Source organism: Heliangelus exortis, chromosome 17, assembly GCF_036169615.1.
Source record: "Heliangelus exortis chromosome 17, bHelExo1.hap1, whole genome shotgun sequence".
Classification (NCBI taxonomy): domain Eukaryota; kingdom Metazoa; phylum Chordata; class Aves; order Apodiformes; family Trochilidae; genus Heliangelus; species Heliangelus exortis.
Window position 1 is genome coordinate 3,729,875 of NC_092438.1, and position 19,301 is coordinate 3,749,175.

At 40.7% G+C, this 19,301-nt stretch overlaps 1 protein-coding gene across 6 annotated transcripts in view; it reads right to left on the reverse strand.

The window, feature by feature from the left end:
• Positions 1-1,456: 1,456 nt before the first annotated feature.
• The window catches only part of LOC139804264 (multidrug resistance-associated protein 1), a 49,600-nt gene continuing 31,755 nt past the window's right edge, over positions 1,457-19,301 (reverse strand). For 3 of the 6 annotated variants that reach the window (XM_071761328.1, XM_071761329.1, XM_071761330.1), the window contains 14 exons: positions 18,772-18,949; positions 15,467-15,511; positions 13,693-13,777; positions 12,820-12,958; positions 11,705-11,912; positions 10,474-10,784; positions 9,410-9,609; positions 8,792-8,918; positions 8,294-8,395; positions 7,238-7,384; positions 6,162-6,320; positions 4,985-5,151; positions 4,196-4,390; positions 2,721-2,998 (listed from right to left, as the gene is read on the reverse strand). In XM_071761328.1, coding sequence (XP_071617429.1) covers positions 2,890-2,998; positions 4,196-4,390; positions 4,985-5,151; positions 6,162-6,320; positions 7,238-7,384; positions 8,294-8,395; positions 8,792-8,918; positions 9,410-9,609; positions 10,474-10,784; positions 11,705-11,912; positions 12,820-12,958; positions 13,693-13,777; positions 15,467-15,511; positions 18,772-18,949 — 2,172 coding nt within the window. In that variant the 3' untranslated portion in view covers positions 2,721-2,889. Of the gene's footprint in view, positions 2,999-4,195; positions 4,391-4,984; positions 5,152-6,161; positions 6,321-7,237; positions 7,385-8,293; positions 8,396-8,791; positions 8,990-9,409; positions 9,610-10,473; positions 10,785-11,704; positions 11,913-12,819; positions 12,959-13,692; positions 13,778-15,466; positions 15,512-18,771; positions 18,950-19,301 lie in introns of those variants that run through there. The other 3 variants (XM_071761326.1, XM_071761327.1, XR_011729310.1) reach the window with 3 other exon arrangements.

Consider the following 19,301-nt stretch of genomic DNA (forward strand, 5'->3'; position numbering starts at 1 on the left):
ATCTAGTAAGTCACAAGCTAGATATTTTTTCACTTAACTGAGATAAAAGAGTGCCCATGTTGCTGGGAAATTCTGAAATTAGCATACCATAATCTGACATAAATGTCTCTAACAAGCTTGCTTTCCAAGTTGGTAAAGAAGAGAAGGCAACAGAAGGAAATATAATCAAAACATACTTTCACACTGGTACTCTTTGAAATGGCTCAGTTCTGCTGTTGGCTTGCACAAAGATCAAGCAAAAATACCATCAGCTTTCACACATCAAGCTGTGCTGAGAGGGCAAAAGAAGAAGTATTCCCAAAATTACATGTGAGAAAAAACCTGTTTCAGACAAGTCAGAGTCCCCAGCTAAAGGTCACAGACATCACAAGAAAGTTATCTGTAAGTTGGATAAAGCAAAATATATGAGATTCCTCTTGGGGATACCATGCTCTCTTGAAAATCTTATTTAAGAACAACAAGCACATTTAAGACCCACATGCTGGGTCTTTGCAAAGGTAATTTTTCCTAGATCAGACTTACCTGACTGAATTATCCAACTAGCACAGAGGGTAACTGCAGCAGGCTCAGAACTATGCTAAGAGCCTATTTCATAATTTGGTCTGAAAAAAGTTTTAAATATTAAGAAATAAAAAGTCTGCCCAATACCTGCAGTCATCTGAATGTCTAGAGCTGATCAAGAGGAACACATGGACTTGCCCTGTGCATGCTTTTACAGCATTAATTTCTAATAGCTGTTGTGCAGCATAAATGCAAGGTCCACAGAGCAGCTGTGTTTAGCTCAGCTGTAAGCACGCACTCCAAGTCCAAATAAAATCCACTGAAGAGGGTTTATTAACATCTAAGTGGCTTTACAGCTCTATTTTTCTCTTAGGAGGAAAACAAGTGTTTCACTCTAGGTCCAGCAGGGACTCCTAGAGACAAAACAAGTTTTTGCCTAGAGCACAGCAAGAACACAAGATATCCCTGCATTTCTGTGGTAGAACTCCTTTTCCTGAGCACCCTCCTCCCTCAGCTGAGCTGTGTTCCAGCTGTGGATGGATGGCCAGAACACCTGATGGAAGCAGAACCCAGGCTGGGGGCTTTGGGAGGGCATTGCTGCTGCAACCCCTGGGAGACAGCCTGGCCCAGGTGGAGCACCCACCCGTGGCAATGTCACCCTTGTAAAGCAACCCACTACACATGGGCTGCCTGTTCTGCCAGCTGAGCCCCTGAAGAGGGAGAGTCTTGCTCTAGGTAAGTGCAGTACTCCAGTTACAGAAACCAGGAGATGTGATCCAGCCCTTCCACAGCACAGTTATTTGCATTCAAGGTTTCTGACCCAGTCTAACACCCCCAGATATCAGGCTTGCAGCCTGGCTAGTCCAAGCAGTACCAATAACTTCTCTTTTCAAGGTAAAAATATGAACTGCACAAGCTAATCCTTTGTCAAATACAAAGCAAGAAATGACACGTGTTCTTTCAAACAATTTTTTTACTTCAAGTTCTTTGCAAATATTTGTATAGTCATTACAAAAAATACCAAAGAAAATTTAAGTCTATTCCATTTGAGAGAGTCATAATTTACAAAAAAATAAATAGTTTTACTCTAAAGAAGACAATTGTCTAGTATTAAGGTCAGCAATATCATTCACAGAAGCCCATGTTCTCAGACTGCTGAGTATTTGGGTCTGTCTGACTTAATTTGCCTTCTTCCAGCATTTTCCTTTAAAATAAGACTAATTAGAACACGAGAAAAGTAACTTTTTTCTTCTCACAGAAAAATGAACATTCAACACAGATCTTGAAAACCAGACTCCATTCCAAATTGGATTGTTAGACCCCTCTGACACATAACTTTAAAAACAGCAACACTTTTTTTCTTTTAAACAATTGTAACAGAACAGTTTCCCACAAAATTTAAGAGTCAACAGCAGCAGCATGAAGGGCATGTTTCTTCAATATAAGGCTAATGGTCCTTGATGTGGCAGAACTTCTCTTTAAAGCACAGAACTGCCAAAGCCAAGGTTAATTACAATCAGTAACACACCAAGCCTGCAAACTCCACTCAATCAAATCCTCACCTCAGCTGAGTCCCCACAAGCATAACCAGGATTCAGCACCCAAGTCAGAATTCCTGAGTGAACTGGGTGTATGACCAGGTACTACATATTGCAACACACCAGCTGCTGCACAAATTTGTTTTTGGAGTGATTGTCTTTCTAGACATGCTTAAATACTGCTTTGAAGTTGACTGTGCTTTTTCACATCAGCACTAATGATATACCATAGTGAACTTGCTGCTATGCACTGTAAACACATGAAACCTTTAGGAGAATGCATAAAAGCATTAATCATGAACAGTAGATGCCATAATGAGGAAGTCTGGCACATGTTATTTCACAAGAAAAATCTTTGGACTATAGTACTATATGCCACAAAATGTTCCAAGTGCATCCCACAATAGATGGCTCATCAAATGAGGGATCAGCAAACAAGCAAATAACTAGCATTTTCAAAAATGTTTTTTTTTAAAAAAAAAAAAAAAAAAAAAAAAAAAAGAGGCGGAGGAGGCTTTGGAACATAAGAGCAGATGAAAAGAAAAAGCTTTTCTGAACTTTTCTGATTAATCACTCTGCCTTACATTTGAGCATATAATGACAGGTTCCAGGCAAAAATTAAAAGTCTCTAAAGTGTTTTGCACAGTATGTGCTTCTCCTAAAGCTGGCTAAAGTCAATACTAAGGACAATTAAAAAAAATATTTTGCATTTTTATGTTACTTCTTTCACCACTCTGGCTGACTTCACTCGGTCTGAAACTGAACTGTACAGCTCACACCAGCTCAGGGAAGTTACAGTTCTCAGTGTATCACCTCCATCTTTTCCACTCAAACTGACAAAGTTCAAATGCTACACCAAGCCTGAGTCTTTGGCCATGCTATAGAAAATGCCTTTCTTCTGAAGTAGGTGGTCTGGGCTACCACACTCCACCACTTCTCCTCTTTCCAGGACTAAAACTCTGTAAAACAAGAAAATAACATGGTCACAAGAAGATCCAGAAAGCAAATGAGCACAGATGCATATATACAGACACTGACTGTAGTATCATGTCCTGGCTTTATAACACATTTATAATAAACCTGCAAGCAGCTTTGTCTGTGCAAGCAAAGACAAAGAAGACAGTATGCAGGGACAGAGTTTGTCAGAGCCAGCCAGAAACTAGATGGCAGCACTACTTGTGAGCAAGAGCCCCCAGGATTTCACAAGATCTGAAATAACCTTCTGTAATACTGCACCACACCAACTGCTGTTTTACAGCTTCTGCTGACCAAATACAAACACAGACATAGCTTACACAAAATTTGCAAAGCAAGTTACCACAGTCAGTAAAGTCAGCTCACAATTAAAACTGCAGCTACCTCCAACTAATCACAGCCAGGCACCCTAGGGATGCTTTGCTGAGCCCTTAAGCTGGTGCTGCAGTACTGTGTCACCCTCTGCCATGACTGGGTGGGGTGTTCATCTGGTGACAGTACTGCTGGTGCCAGGCCTGGCATGGGCAATGCTCCTGCCCCTTATCTTTCACTACTGAAATAACAAAAACAGATGTACAAAAGTACACAAAAATCTTATCACTGGTCATTTGCTCTCTGTCATTCAGCGATAAAAAGGCTGAGCGAGCTTAAAACTGAAAATATGAGATAGCAATTCTGTCCTCAACCACACCTTAGCAAGGCAGCTAAGGACAAGGGAGGCTGTGTGAAGTATAAACCAAAAAGGATGGAAAAAGAAACGTTGAATAAGCTTCAGAAAAGTGCAGGACTTGCTTCTCTGATGCCTCACACTGTGCTGTCTGTGCCTAGTTAAGGGTATGAACTCCCTAAAGTGCTGATGTCTCTTCCAACTGTGCCTAAGCTAGGGCAAGACCCAGGGATAGACTCCTCTCCTTGCCTCCCTCTCCTTTCCAGTTTTTCTGGGCAAGAATAGCACAACAGCAGCACAACAGAGGGATCAGAGAAGCTCCCCAAGGCCAAGCACAGCCACCACAAGCCAGAAGATGCACACACCCCCACCCACCCAAAACAGGGGTTCCAACAGCTCTGCAGAGGTGACTGAAACTGCACTGGTAAACATCTGGCTAACACAAAGATGTGCATTTAAGTAGAGCACAACAGGTCACACATCATTCTTTGAAATAAAATTGGTATTGCTTTACCTTGTGTAGTCCATGATTGTGTTCAGACGATGTGCTATAGTTAATACAGTACATTCTTCAAATTGAGATTTTATTGTTGACTGTATAAGCTTATCTGTTTCAAGATCAACAGCAGCTGTGGCTTCATCTAGAACCAGGATTTTGGATTTCCTGAGAAGAGCTCGTGCCAGGCACACCAGCTGGCGCTGTCCCACACTGCACAGATGGGATGGGAGGGTAGGGAAACAAGTCAGAACAAGTTTGCTGGATTCATTTTGAAGCCCAGCAGTTCCTTGTAAGAATTCTTAAGTGCCTAGGTGCCAAGAATCCAGCTAAATAAATAAGGTTGATCTTACTATTTCACTGCAGACTATCTACCTAACAGCATCTGAAACCACACCCCCCTCCTAATGAAGTCTTGGCAATATTGTAAGAGAATTCATTACAAATGGTTTCAGCACAACTGAAACATTGCAGTGTTAAGGGCTGGGCTTTAAATGGTTTCTACAGACTGACCACATACCCCTGTCATGGTGCAAAAAGCAGGCTAACAACTCCCATAAAAAAATGCATCTGTTGGGTAAAAGTCATGGTTAAGCTCAGAGTATCCACTATAAATAGCAGGCTGCTGCTACTAAAATCCTTCTTAAGACTGCCCAACCTACCCAACTTCACAGCATTCTGACTATTTCTTGAATTACTTTGAATTCATAGATTTGAGAGTTTAAAACATAGTTGAAAAAGACTTAGTTGATTGGTTGCCTGGTCACGCATTTAGAAATCCCAAAGTCTCTCCCCACAGTGCCATACCTGAGGTTCTCTCCACCTTCAGCACACTCATGATTAAGTTTATCAGGAAGAGATGATACAAAGTTTTTCAGGTGAGCCAATTCCAAAGACCTCCAAATGTCTTCATCAGAGTGTTGGTCAAACGGATCAAGATTCATACGCAGAGAGCCAGAAAACAAGATTGGATCCTAAGCAATTGACAACATACACAGAACATGACAATCTCAGATAAAGAAAAAACATATCCAGACACAGTTGCAAGCAAGCTCATCTACTGAATTTAGGAGTGGGACCTTGCTTTTTCCAGTTAACAGCAAGTTATTCACCCTCACCCTTATTTCTTATGCCTTGTAGGCACCTGACCTCTGCTCTCTGCCACTCCAGACCTTTCCAGGAGTCAGTAAGTCATGAATTCAGAGAAGACAAAAAAGCAAAACAAAACCACCAACAAAAAAATAGCTAACTTTCTTTTTACTTTTTACTACTAACTTAAAGAACAGGCAGTCCCTGTACAGCCTTCTGTCAGCAGGGAGTGTCAGGTCAGCTTTACACTTCTTAGGCAATTACATATCTGTAAATAATTAAAAAGTCTTCAGCTGCAGTATTAATGAAATGAAATACTTTTTTTTTTTTTTTTTTTTTTTTGGACATGGAGAAAATGTGGAAAAACTTTTGACCTAGTAGTGTCACAATGACACAGTGATCAAAAGGAGAAAGCAAAGTCCCCCACAGATCCCAAAAGAAGTGAAAGAAGTGTTGCAGCAAGACTTTTATAGCACACTCACTTGTTCTTGCTGCAATGGTGATTTATATAACCACATTTTATGGTCTGTCTTTGGCCAGAACAGGCAGGCTACACAGTAAGAACAAGAAGACTTGAGACTAAGTCCAACACTTGTAAAGCCATTATTTCCAAATGTTTTGGAGTATCAAACCCAGTTGCTGGGGGCCATATACAGATTTCTGTGAGTGAACAGCACTGCATACCTGGCTCACAAGACCCTGCCCAAGTCAGTATACTTTGTACAAAGCCCCAAAGAGAGCCTATATCAAGTCTAAAAGCAATCCAAAATCTCAATCCATCACAACTAGACTATGCAGTAGCTTAATTCCATTTAAAAAAAGAATGGAACAACCTAAAATGAAAGTGGAAACCAATCTCTAGAAAAACTTCCCTAATGGCAGGATTCACACCTACCTGAGGGATAATGGTGATCTTGAACCGCAAGTCATGGAGCCCTATCTTTGCAATATTAACTCCATCAATAATAATTTCTCCTTCAGCTGCTTCATTAATCCGAAACAAGCCTAAAGTAAGGGAAGATTTTCCAGCCCCTGTTCTTCCAACTATTCCAATCTGTTGGAAAGAAACACAGGAACAACTTACTCTGGAGAAAAGTTACAACTGATGCATTTTCAGAAAGTTGCCCTATTTGCTAGGGTGTCACACCCCGAGACAAAAGTTGAGGCTGAATAAAGGGGAAGAAAATTTTTTTAAAAATCTTAAAAAGCAGTCTCAACATCTGCAATGTCATGCAATCACAGTTTTCAGTTTTTCTAGAAAGGCAGATGGAATTGGGTAAAGCAGGCAAGCCAATGTTTCCCTAATCCTTTGTTTGGTTCATCCTTCAGTTATAACCACTGACTTGACATTTATCTTGTTTCCATTTGTAATAAATATGCACCAAAAGCACTCAGCTTCATACTGTATATTACATTTTGATTCCTAGTTAGACTTAAGCCTCTCCCCATTACTTTTTTTTAAATACATATTGCTACAGATTGCTACTTTGGTTGGTTAACATTTCCCTTGCCATCTGCCCTTTTTTAACCAGTCCTGAGATAACATTCTACCCATCCAGAGAATCTGCTCTGAAATCCCTGCAGAGTGTCTCACCTGGCAAACTTCAGCTCACCAGATCAGGACTACCTTCTCTACTTAGCAGCTTGTTTTCCTGAGACTAGAATTAACTTTAATCTCTCTGCAGCCTGTACTCTTCATTGCTAATGGCAAACAAATCAGCAAAATTGTCTGGAAAGGGGACAAGAGACAGCACAAACCTCACTTCCTTACGAAACCAGACCATACATACCCCACATAACAGTGCATCTTTATCCCACAATGCAGGACAGATTACATCTGCCCATTGCAGTACAACTGGTTTTACAGGAGCTCTTCTAGTTCTTAAGGAGCCAAGACACACTACAGAACAGGATCAGCCCACTCTTTATCTTGTAAACAGCAACCCTTTGCTATACATACAGATCAGTTACCTTCTCACCCCCATTTATGGTAACATTTATGTTTTTCAGAACCAAATCCAAGTCTTCCCGGTAACGCAAGCCGTAGCCTCGGAACTCAACCTTCCCCTCCTCAGGCCAGGTGCTCGCCGGGGCCGTTTGTTCAATGCTCCACTCAGCCTGAAAGAACCACACAAACATCTCTGATCTGTTCCTCCTTCAACCAGACATGGGCTCGGGGGAACAGAGGAAAGCAATTAAGAAAAACTGTTTGTAATCACTGTTAGTAATTTGGAAAAGGAATTGTGATGGTGATGGGAAGAGAGGGAAAGAGCTGGTACAAAGCAGATGAAATGGTGTCTGTAGCCAAGGGCTCTGCTGTCTCAAATATCACCTGTTGGATGAACTCTTGCAAATAGCAGACTCATACATACAGCATATATTCAGATAACCTGCCTGTGCACTCTCACCACAGTAAGCAAACCATAGAGGAAACCAGACATCCAACTGGAAGCAGTTTAGCTGGGGCATAAGCACTAAAAGATTAACAAGATGGCAAAGTAAACATCTGCTGCCTCAGCCTCCCACAGAGGCGTGAAAGGAGAGAACATAACCCCCTGCATTTACTGCCAGCACCAAACAAGAAGGCTTTTAATAGTATAAACACCAGTCTGCTACCAGAAACTGAGAAAAATACTCTAGGAAGGGTCCTGGCTGCAAAAATAATGACTCGAGTCAGGTTCAAGTGACAGGCATAGCACAGAGAAGCCATGGGAAACTCTGTTCTGTAGCCAAAAGGGGCACAATTGCAGATCAGAATCAGTTGTTTGGTGATTCGAATCAAAACAAAAAAGTAAAACCTCTTTACTCCCCACACCAAAAGCAAACAGAGAAACAGAAATAAAAAGAATAACTTTTAAGCACTTAGGAAACCAAAACATTTGTCAAAACATTTGTACAACTATGCTCATCTCATCTCTCAGCTCAGAGGACATGCCCAGCTGTTTGCTTCAACCCATTCAGGTTGTGAGTGAGACCTCAGAACAGGGCACTGGTTTCTAAAGGTGTGGTGTACAATGTACAATGTACCTCCTTCTCCATTTCAGCATATTCTTTAACTCTTTCTACAGCAACAATGTTGGTTTCCAGCTCAGATGACATGCGAACCAGCCAGTTCAAATATGCTGTAATCTGCAAGAAAAGAAGTCAAGAAGCACACTAGATATGTTACCTGAAATAAATTTAGAAAAAAAAAACCAAAAAACATGAAACAACAAAAGCCCTGCAAGTTCATGGAATACATAAACAGACAAGATGTTGGCTAATGAGTGCTGGACAGGAGAAAAGTCCAGATGCCTTCAATATGCAGGGGATAAGTCATCTTTGCCACATCCCCCCATACAGGCAAGGCACAGAAGGAACTTCCCAGAATCTTTGCAAATGCTTTCTGTAGTTATTATTCTCTTCTTACATTCCTTATATTATTTTGCCCTCCAAAGCCATAGCAAGGTTCTGACTTTCTCATGCAGTCTTAAAATTCAGCTTTTTTTTTAAAAAAAAAATAAAAAATAAAAAAGGTGAAATTACCTGCAATGAGTAGGACACTGAGAGGCCAACCAGTCCTGCACTGAGTTTGTTGCGTGCAATCACTGCAAACAATGCTGCAAAGAGGACAATGCAGTTCCCCACGTACTCCAGACGAACAGCCAGCCACCTGCAAGAGAAAAATGTATTGCAACTTTCCAGTAATTAGGAAAGTAGGCAACCAATCTTCTGTCAGAGATCCTGTTTTTGAAAAAATAAGTAACATAAGTGCCAGTGATACAGGAACTGCAAGATATTTGATGTTCTGCTCCAGCAGCATGCAAGCCTGGAGGCATCCAAAACTAATAAACATTTCAGGTGCATATATTAGTCTTAGTTCAGAAAGCAACTGTAGTTGACATTGGCATCAATTAATGCAAGTTTAAAAAAAAAAAAAAAAAACAAACAAAAAAACCAAACATTACCCAGAAGGTAAGAACTCTCAAAAAGAAAAGAGACTCTAACTTAAATTTAAGTAAAACATCTGTGAATGAGATTCATCCACACAAGCTTCCCTGCCCTGGACTATCATGCTGAGATGTGTGACGGACATGGAGCACAGGCAGCAGAACCACATCCTCCCTACAGAACTGCCTTTCAATACTTCAACCCTACTGTTACCTGTTTGCAACAATGCTTGGATAATAAGCTTTCTGATTTTCATCCACTTTTATGTCGTTCTGCTTTATGAAACGTTTCTGCTCCTCAAAGGCTCGAATGACACTGACTCCCAGGAGGGTCTCGTTGAAGTGAGAATACACAGGAGAACGACTGACAGACTCGAGGCGTTTGAGCTGGCGAGATGTGGCCACATAAAACCTCTGCAAATCAGAGTATGAGAATTATGGTTACACCTAAGACTGTGTCTGAAAAGACAAAGGGAATAATAGTAAGAGAGTTCCTTGCCATGTGGGCTGTTAGTTACTGATATTCAACTTGGACGTGGGAATACATGCTGCTCCCATACTTATAGGTATAAAAAGGCCCTTACATATGTCTTCAAACAACCACCAACCAAACCATTACATGATAGCCACCTTCCCCTCTCTCTCTGCAAGCTTAGCTCAAGAGTATACAACACACACATCACTGCCTTTAAGGTTTACTAATAGAGCCTGATATATTCAAGAGTCAAAGTCAAAACACATAATCTATACTGGTTCTAGGAGATTTCCAAGAGTAAAGCAAGAGTGAAGCAAGCACACCCTGCCTACACAAAGACAGGAGTGAAAGGCTGCAATCGTTCCTCTTGCTCTGAAAACAATATTCTGGTGGAAAAGCCACATCAGTGTTGCACAGATACCCCTCTAAAGGCTACTGTTTTGTTTGGAAGCAAGTTTTAGACAAGTTCACATTTTCTATATTTGGGCTATGAGCCACAAGCTATACAAAATTGACCTCAAAATCTAATGGCATTTTTATAAAATATGCTTAGATATGATTACCTTCTGCATACAAGTCATTCTACACTTGACAAGAGAAGGAAGTGCTCTGCTAACATCAGTAAACCATGCAAAGCACAGTCAGTCAAGCATGGAATCATAGAATCATAGAACTGGCTGGGTTGGAAGGGACCTCAGAGATCATCAAGTCCAACCCTTGATCCACTAACACATTAAAATCCATTCTATCTTAAATAACAGTGACTGCTGTTCACAGTGCCCCCAGATAAAAAAAAACCCTACCTGCACAAACAAGTAGACAAGACCCAGAGGTGGAATAATGACAGCAGCAATAGGTGTGGCCAGCAGAATGATGATACAAGCCCCAATCACATTAAAAGTTGAGCCCATGAACATCTTGATGATTGGTGGAATGGTGGAGTCAATGGTATCCAACTCCTTAGAGAAACGGTTCACTAGATTGCCACTGGGTGTACGCTCAAAGAAACTCATTGGGGACCTGAGGACATTGTGCAGCAGGTTAAGGTGCAGGTGTCGTGAAGCAAATATTCCCCCTATTGACACAACCATGGAGTAGCCAAACACAGCAATACCTAGAAAAGAAGATTTGTTTTTAACTGCTTTCACCTCTCACACAAAACCTTTTCCTTTATTTGCTCATTACTTAGTATCAACATGTCTCCTGCACGGTAATTCTCACAACTGGAGCTCACTACAGGTAGACTCTGCAATTACTCCAAGTAAATAATAATAATAATAATAATAATAATAATAATAATAATAATAATAATAATAATAATAATAATAATAATAATAATAATAATAATAATAAAAAATTCACAAAAAACACCACATTGCTCCCATGGAAGAAATTGTTCCTCCACTGCAAAATTTAGTGTAGTATTAAAGCACCTTCCTTAAGTAAAGATCACTCAATTTTAAGGCTGGCATTCAGTTTTTATTACAAGATTTTTATGGTAACTCTTACATGGTGTTAGGTTTCATGGTAAACAAACTTTGACCATAAATAGACACTCAGCTGCCCCCCCCCCCCCCCCGCAGTGCTCTGGACCCTCAAATAGTCAAAAGAAACCCCAGCCTACACAGCTCAGCCTAGCTGTGGCTACAAGGAAGGCAGCACGGCCAAGGCTTCCTGTGACAAACTGTCCCTGAGCACCAGGCTACCATGGTTCTTGTAGAGGCCAAGGAGCCATTTCCTAGGTCAGGCATCTTGTCATCTGCTGCTGGCTCATCAGCCCCTGCAAACCACTTCCATTCTTAGCTTGTACAAACAAAAGAAAACTGTATTCACTAAGTAATTTTATAGGTTTGTTTGCTTGCCCTTTTTTTTATATTATTCACTCAAGTTTTTCATCTATGAAGTAAAAATAAAATTAAAAAATGTATTTGAATCCTTACAAACAGCTGCTGCAGTTCTGGGAATATAATGTCACCAATAGCATTAGAAACATTCCAAAACAGCCAATTTTAAAATCGACAGGACCATGCAAACCTTGGGAAATGCCCAGTGCTCCGTACACTCCCAGTCTGACATTTGTGTACTGCTGTGTCCCATTGATAACAGGATCATCTGTCCATAAACTTAGCCAGTAGTTGGAAGCCAGGGAGGCTATATGATTACACATAAAGAGGAAGATGCTCAAGAAAGAGATAAAGAGTCCAATTGCTTTCATGTAGTCCCAATACACTGTTGCCTTTACCTGAAGACAGATGGGGAAAAAAAGGAATATATTAATTTTATTAAGTTTCAAAGCCAGCAATTCCCCCTTCTTCAACCTCGATTTAGAGTCAGAATCCCTCCATCAGGCCATAAAAATATGACTATTGCACCCAAGAAAGCTACTGCTTGGGAACACAAAGTGCAGAGCATTCTATGGAGATGTGCCAAAGCCAACATCCCTCCAGTACAGGCACACGTCATCTTTTCTGTGTCTTCCAAGGAAAGGGAAGGGTAGGGAGAGAGCTGCCTGAAGTAACACAGCATCAGTGGCAGAGCCAAAAACTTCACTGAAGAGTTCCAGATTTTGGCTCTCTCATTTTACCACAAGATTATATAGCCTTTAATTAAATCTTTGCTCCACATGGCTTGGATGATCCTATGATCTATCTTTAACAAGAGGATCCAAGCACCAGTGCTAGGAGGTGTAACTGCCATTTTCCCAGAAACCTCACTCTCAGGCTTCTCAGAAAGCCAGGAGTATCCTGGGATTATATACTTGTGTTTTAGAGTGGAAACTTGGCTATAAATTAATTTGAGTGCATTCCAGCTCCCTACACTGAAGGGCAGATTTCATTAGATCACCTAATTCGTGACAAACTCCCTCCACGACACTGCTGCAAGTTTTTCATTCCTTCTGTTAAACTCTGATGTGGTCAGGCCCACCATCTTAAACAGATGTGTTGGTGTCAGCACTCTTTCTGCATGCACAGGGCTCATCTTTGGGAGCAGAAGGCACAGCACCACTCCCCTGAAGTACTACATAAGAAGTAGCAAGTCCACAAATCCACTCATCCCAGTTAAATGGTATTTTCAAACAATATTCTTCTGAACTATGTAGATTTTTCTGGAACTGAAACAGTGTAGGAAGTAGGAACAGGAGACCTTACCCTTCCAGTCTTTGCTGTGTCAGCCTCTGTCAGTTTCCAGGAATTCTTTTCAGCAGGTGGCTTCTGCAGCTCTGCTGTGCTGCTCTGCTGATGTGACTTCCCAGTGTCCCTGCTGTATGTTGAAGAGTTACTGAGCTGCCTGTTAAAGACATTTATTTTTCAACCTTAGCATGACACAGGGCAGGTGTTTGCTTCATAAATAGACTTAACAGTCCATGGCTCCAAGGCAGTGCCTTACATTGTTCAGGTGATCATCAACCTTTTAACTGGTCATCTTCAGAGGTTACTAGTGCTTTCCTCCTCCTCTCACAGTGCATTCCTAATCACCCTTGATGGCATTCAGATCTCAAGCATCCATCTTCAGACACAAGCAAGTTGCTAACCAGTTAAAGAAGCTTTAGTAGGGCAAACTCCCAAAAGAAAAATGCCTGGTGATCATCAACATCAGCCTCCACAAACCATATCATTGTACACAGTGCAGCCACTGAAGTGGGAAAAGAGTACCCACAGTGGCTTCAAAACAGGCAATTGAGCCCCTAGACATTCATTAGCCTCCAGAAAGGGAACACCTCTAGAGCACCATAAAGATAAGACAGACTATGAGACTGATTTTGAGGAGTTATCAGCTCTCCTCAAGCAGCTGTATTAGGTCAGATTAAAGGTCCACTTAGTACTTTATCTCATCTGACAGCAGTCAACCCCACAAGCCTTGGAAAAGCAAAAGAAAGCTGGAAGAGCCAATATGATACTCTCCTTTCTATGCAAGCCAAACCCATGGTACTGCCCCTACAACACAACTGTTTCTTCACATGGGAAGAAGAGTAGCACAAGAGTGCAGACACACAGGGGAGGAAAAAAAAAAGGACTACACACCTATGCATCAACTTCCCAGGGGCTTCATTCACAAGGACTCCATTTTCTGTAGGCTTTCCATCCTTTCCAGGTGGACTATTTGTATCTGGGAAAAGGGTAAAAGCAGACATGAAAATGGTAAGGAAAAAGATACAAAGGTTTCCTATCAGTCCTGAGTGCTAGGTGCAGTTCAAATGTGCAAACAAAGCAGGGAACACAAGAAACTATTTACATATACTAACAGGTAATTGACCAGATGAACAAATTGATTTACTTTCATTCCCAACAGGACCAGTTGCCAAGATAGCAAACATTAACTTTTCTGTTTTCCTACTAAATGTAGGTAATAAATGTCACTGTAAGAACATACTTGATGTTAAAGGATGCAATACCAAGTCACACTATCACTCAGCCTCTGAGTTAATGATGGAGTGAAGCAAAAGCCTGATGTTTGTAAGCAATTACAGGAATCATATTAATTTAAGCAAGAGATCTTTCCAAGACTGTCACTTCTCAAAAAAGAAAAAAAAAAAACCAACCCAAAAAAACCAAGCTTGTTATCCTACAGCATCACATTTGTAACAGGATCCAGCACACACAAGACAATTTGCTAAAACACCTGGAAATATTATGCTTTTTCTGAACAACTTAATGCAGTGTAATACAGTGTCATAAGTAGTACTTCCAAGTTCAAGTTATGGCACAGTTTCCTAATAGGAACCAAATTACTGACTTAAAAAAATTAACTGTCAATTAAGTTGAACTCTATTTTCAAATATGAACATTAATTCAGAATTTGTAACAAAAAAAATTTTGGGTTTTAAAGGGTTTATCTATTTAAAAGATAGATGGGAAGAACTGTAGATCTAGAATCTAAAGTTTTCATGGTTTTATACTGAAGCAAAACAGGCATAAAACAGTTGATCAATACATTAAGTGTGGAGTAACTGAACATAAAACTATTCTCTCCTGTGTCTACAAACTGAACAATGTTTATTACTCTAAAATCCAATGCTGATCTGTACAGTGTGGTCTAAAAGCAGAAAAAAAGCAGAAAATGTGAAAGAGTAAAGAGTTCAATGACTTAGTTCTTATTTATATGAATGAGAACAAAGCAACATGGGACAGCTGGTTATATTAAGCACTTGACAGCACTTCTTTTGAAGGGTTCCCATATGACAATCAGCAAGCACTCCAGCAACATAATGCTTTGGAGCACCACTGGAGTTCTAAACCCACATGAACAACATAAAACCGAAAATAAACCATCCTGTCCTCAGAGCTCTTAGATCTCATTTCATGTTGTTGACTACAAAGATTTCCTACTTATACTCCAATCACTCCTTGAGAACAAGAAATGCCCAAAACTGCCAAAGTCTGCCATGTGCACCTGGGGTACAAGCTCCCTAATGAGGGCTCTGCTGGAAAATGTGTCCAGAAATTATGAAAGGGAACAGTTGCAAAGTACTGAGTACACATATGAGAACAAAAAGGACTTTTGGGGCTCAATCCTGAATGATGCCTCTCTGGGTAAGTCCAGAATACATCTTTTAGAGTTTATTCAAAGCTTCCTCATGGAAGTGTTAGAAAGAATTACTGCTGATGAGTTATCTACAAGCTGACACACCAACTGTTGTAGCACCACACAGACAAGTAACATGCAAACCAAGCTGATACCTTCTATTCTGCAGGCAAAACTCCTCTAATGACACAATCTCTTTTAAATGAACTGCAGCTACTCATATTACTCCAATGCAAGCACTAATATAAAGCCATACAGCAAAAAAGCAGTTACCTGTTTCCAGAGGCTGAACTGTTCCTTCTAATGAAGGATCTGATTCTAAAAGGATATATAATTAACTTTTTCCAGAACACACTGAATTATTTTCAACCTTTACAAACATGAATGCATCCAAGTAGCACAAACAAAACCACAAAACCATAAATGCTGAAGGCATGATAAAATTTGCTATAATGGACCTCTTTTTCATCCCAAACCTCAGAGTCAAAAAAAAAAGACAACCTTGAGGAAAAAGAAAATATCCAAATCAGAAGGCTACAAGTGAAAAATCAAGAACCTTCCTTTATTTCAAGTACTAATGAAGAGAGAATAAAAAACCAAATTACTCTAAAGTGGTTTAATGGACAACAACAGAACAATCTCCTGATGTACAGGGAAGTGCCATGCTCATTTTGCCCAGTGGTGGGGAAGGGACTTCATTCCAGAATCTTAAGAGACTCTCCGACCTTAACATTAAAGATGCAAAGCATCCTGTTTACAGAGTGGCAACTTCTTCCACATTGCTGTATGTCTTCTCCCCCAGCTCTGCTACCTAGGCTATAGTACAAAGCTATGCAGCAAGGAAGCTGTCTTCCTTTCAAACCAGCACTTAAAAATAAAACTATTTATCTTCCTCCTTACTGTGAAATTGGAAAGCAATTTATACACAGGTCAAGCAAGGCTCTGCAAATCTTACCCCTGTACTATTCTGTCTTTTCCAGAAAGCAGATTTCTATTTTGCTTAGGACAATAGCTGAGATTTGGGGAATTACATCCAGAAAATTTAAGGCAAAAAAAAAAGAGATTCCCATTGAATAGCTACAAGTGACAGATGAAGAAGCTTCCCTTCAAGATAAGCAGACTGTTGAACTAAATCCTACAGTCCAGAACTCTAAGCAGTTCTGAGAATACTCTTACACTCTTTTCCCCTCCAAAATGAAAGAGGAACCTCTTGTGCCTCATATGAAAAATGAGCAGAGTGGCCACTGAAAGGTCTTTCAGCTTTTCGACTGCAGAGTCAGAGCTGTGGAGACAGCCATCTGTAGCACAGCCCACACAATGTAAACCAGATTTAGAATTACTAATTGTGCTGTACATCTCTTTCAGGCACTGCAGTCAAGATCAAAGGCAAACCAGACAGTTAAAAAATACTTCAACCTTATGGTGCAGTTGGACTTCTGAAGCCACTTTATTCCCCACAAACACCAAAAATAGCCCTGGGCTTTTCAAAGACAAACCAAAGTTTATGCTGAAGCCATTTGGAAAAGACGGAAAAACCCCAACCCCCACACATATTAAAAAAAAAACACTAAAATCTGCTGTATTAGTCTGTATGGGAGATGAGGGGAAACAGTCATAAGAAAGGTCATCTTAAAGTAGCTGTTTGCTACCTCTACACCAAGAAGTATTGCAGCAACAGCTACAAGCCTGGAGGGAGGTACACTGAACACTGAAATGCACTCACAGGAGACAAGGGCACAGCTATGACTCCAGACCAATCTGCACAGGCAGGAGTACTGGCATCAACAAATCAGTCATGAAATGCCAGAGAATGGAACAGCTAATAGAAGTAAGGAGAATCTGGATGCTTTTTATACAATCTGGTAGGTCAGTTTTACATGTAGTTCCTTTGGAGATGGTTACACACTGCAGACACATTAAGGCATCCATTTCATGTGTGCTGAAAGCAGCAGTGCTACACATTGCACTCTGGAGCTAAGCAGCCACTGCTGGCATCCTTGTTGCTGCCTTCTGTGTCAAGAAATGCTGGAGAAGAAGGGGGAGCTCACACCTCACTCTCTGAGCCATCCCAAAGACTCACACAGGGGCAGTTTTCGGGCATGGGGAGTTTTCACACACACAAAAAAACCACCACGAAGCAGGCAGGCAGCATGTAACCCTCAGGATCCCAATGGGAGAAAAGAGCTGGGTGGCAGTGAGGACCAGACTCACAGGCTGGGCAGGTGGAAAGGCTTTCCCACCCTTGCAGAAACAGGATGCATTCCAGCCAGAAATTGCCAATCCACAGCTTTCTGTTATGCTCCATCTTAAATGCCAACATGTAGCTTCAGAAATAATGGAGCCTCCCATTCAAAGTGGTGTGTAAATCCCCTCCAGCTAGGCTCAGGCTGACCCCATCAAAAATTATTCTGTGTTTATCCAAGAACCTGCCATTTTTAATAATATTTAGTAACCTTTTACATATCTGATATTAGTATCATCTAATATGATAATATCATCTAAATGGACAACACTGCAATCCTTTCTGAATCACCAGGGTCATACTGAAGTTAAAAGTGCCTTTTATCAGGCAACTGCAGAGAAGCATGGCAGAAGAGAAAGCACTGGTTCACTTACCAAAAAAGAAGCAGCATTTACAAGGAAAAGTAAAATAAGCTGGTTTAATGTAAAGGACTTCAAAATCAACAGAGCACTTGGAAAGGAAACAAAGACTGAAAGAAGGCTACTGAAGGAAGCAAATCTTCATACAAACCAGCTTTTTAACTTCAGAGGAAAGTGCAGAGAAAGTTCATTTGTCTACAGACCTTTCTTACACTTAAGACTACAAGTCAGACTGTGCCCAAAGTAGCTATAGGAGCACCTACAGAAGATATATATTAGCCTGATTCTACTTCCATAAAATCACTCCACACAGCACTTTTCATAGTGGGAGACCTGACCCATACAGCACTTACTGTTTACAGACAGTGTCCACCCAAACCAGTGTCCTAACCTGCAGAGTGACAACTGAAACATATCAAGTGACCTTTCCAAGAGCAGAGCTTCTGCTTTGCCTGTGACAGACATGACAGTAGACTGAAAAATATCTCTGCTTTCCCCCTAGGGAATGGGTGGGAAACCAAGGGTTTACCAAACACAAGATGAAGGGAAAAGTGGGCCAATCCCTCCCTTGTTCTGGAGATCCTGCTCTGCAGCACTCAGGTGTTTGCTAACAAACAGGCCTCAAGCACATGGCAACAACTTAACCCAGCAGCAGAGTACAAGCATCCTTCATACTCTGCACGAGCACATGGAAGAGTGTCAGGGCAGGTGAAGAAAACAGGCTGGAGGTAAGAGATTTAAGTTCCAGTATTAAAATTCAATACTGCAACCACCTGCAGATAAAAGCAAACAAACAAACAAACCAAAACCTAAAGTATACTCCTGTATCAGCACCTCTCTACAGCTGTTTTGTAAAGCAGAAGCAGGAGTCAGGGACATCAGCTAAAAAAAAAAAGAATTAGCTGCTTCTTCCTCCTCCCAGTCCCTTACAATGCCATACATCAGCTTGTCCCCAGAGAATTTATTTGTACACTCACCACTCTCCTCCATGCTCTGTTCAGCATTAGCATAGGTACGAAGAAACTCAGCAAAAGCCCCATCTTGCTTCATCAGCTCCTGGTAGGAACCCATTTCAGATATTTCTCCATCAGTCATTACCAGAATTGTATCCATTTGAGGCAGATAGTTGATGGCGTGGGTTACCAAAACCCGTGTCTGAGTATCAAAAGAGGAAAAAAAAATTTTCTAACATCTCGAATTAGTAAATACAATGGTTAAACTCTTGCTGCTTAATTCTGTGCATAGCACAGTAGTCACTATGGACATGCAAGTAGCATTATTCAAGAGAAAAACACTGTTGTGAAAATCAAGACAAAAAAATTTCAAATACAGAAATGAGAGCACATTTCATTATGAAAACTCAGTGTTTTACAGAAGTCTCAAAATCTCAAAGGATCCTTTCATTTTTCAGATGTTTGAGACAAAGAGCTGATTATGCAAACTTGACAAACGGGGAATCATTTGAACTCAGCAAAGCAAACAAGTTAATTCCCCAGAGAGAGCTATC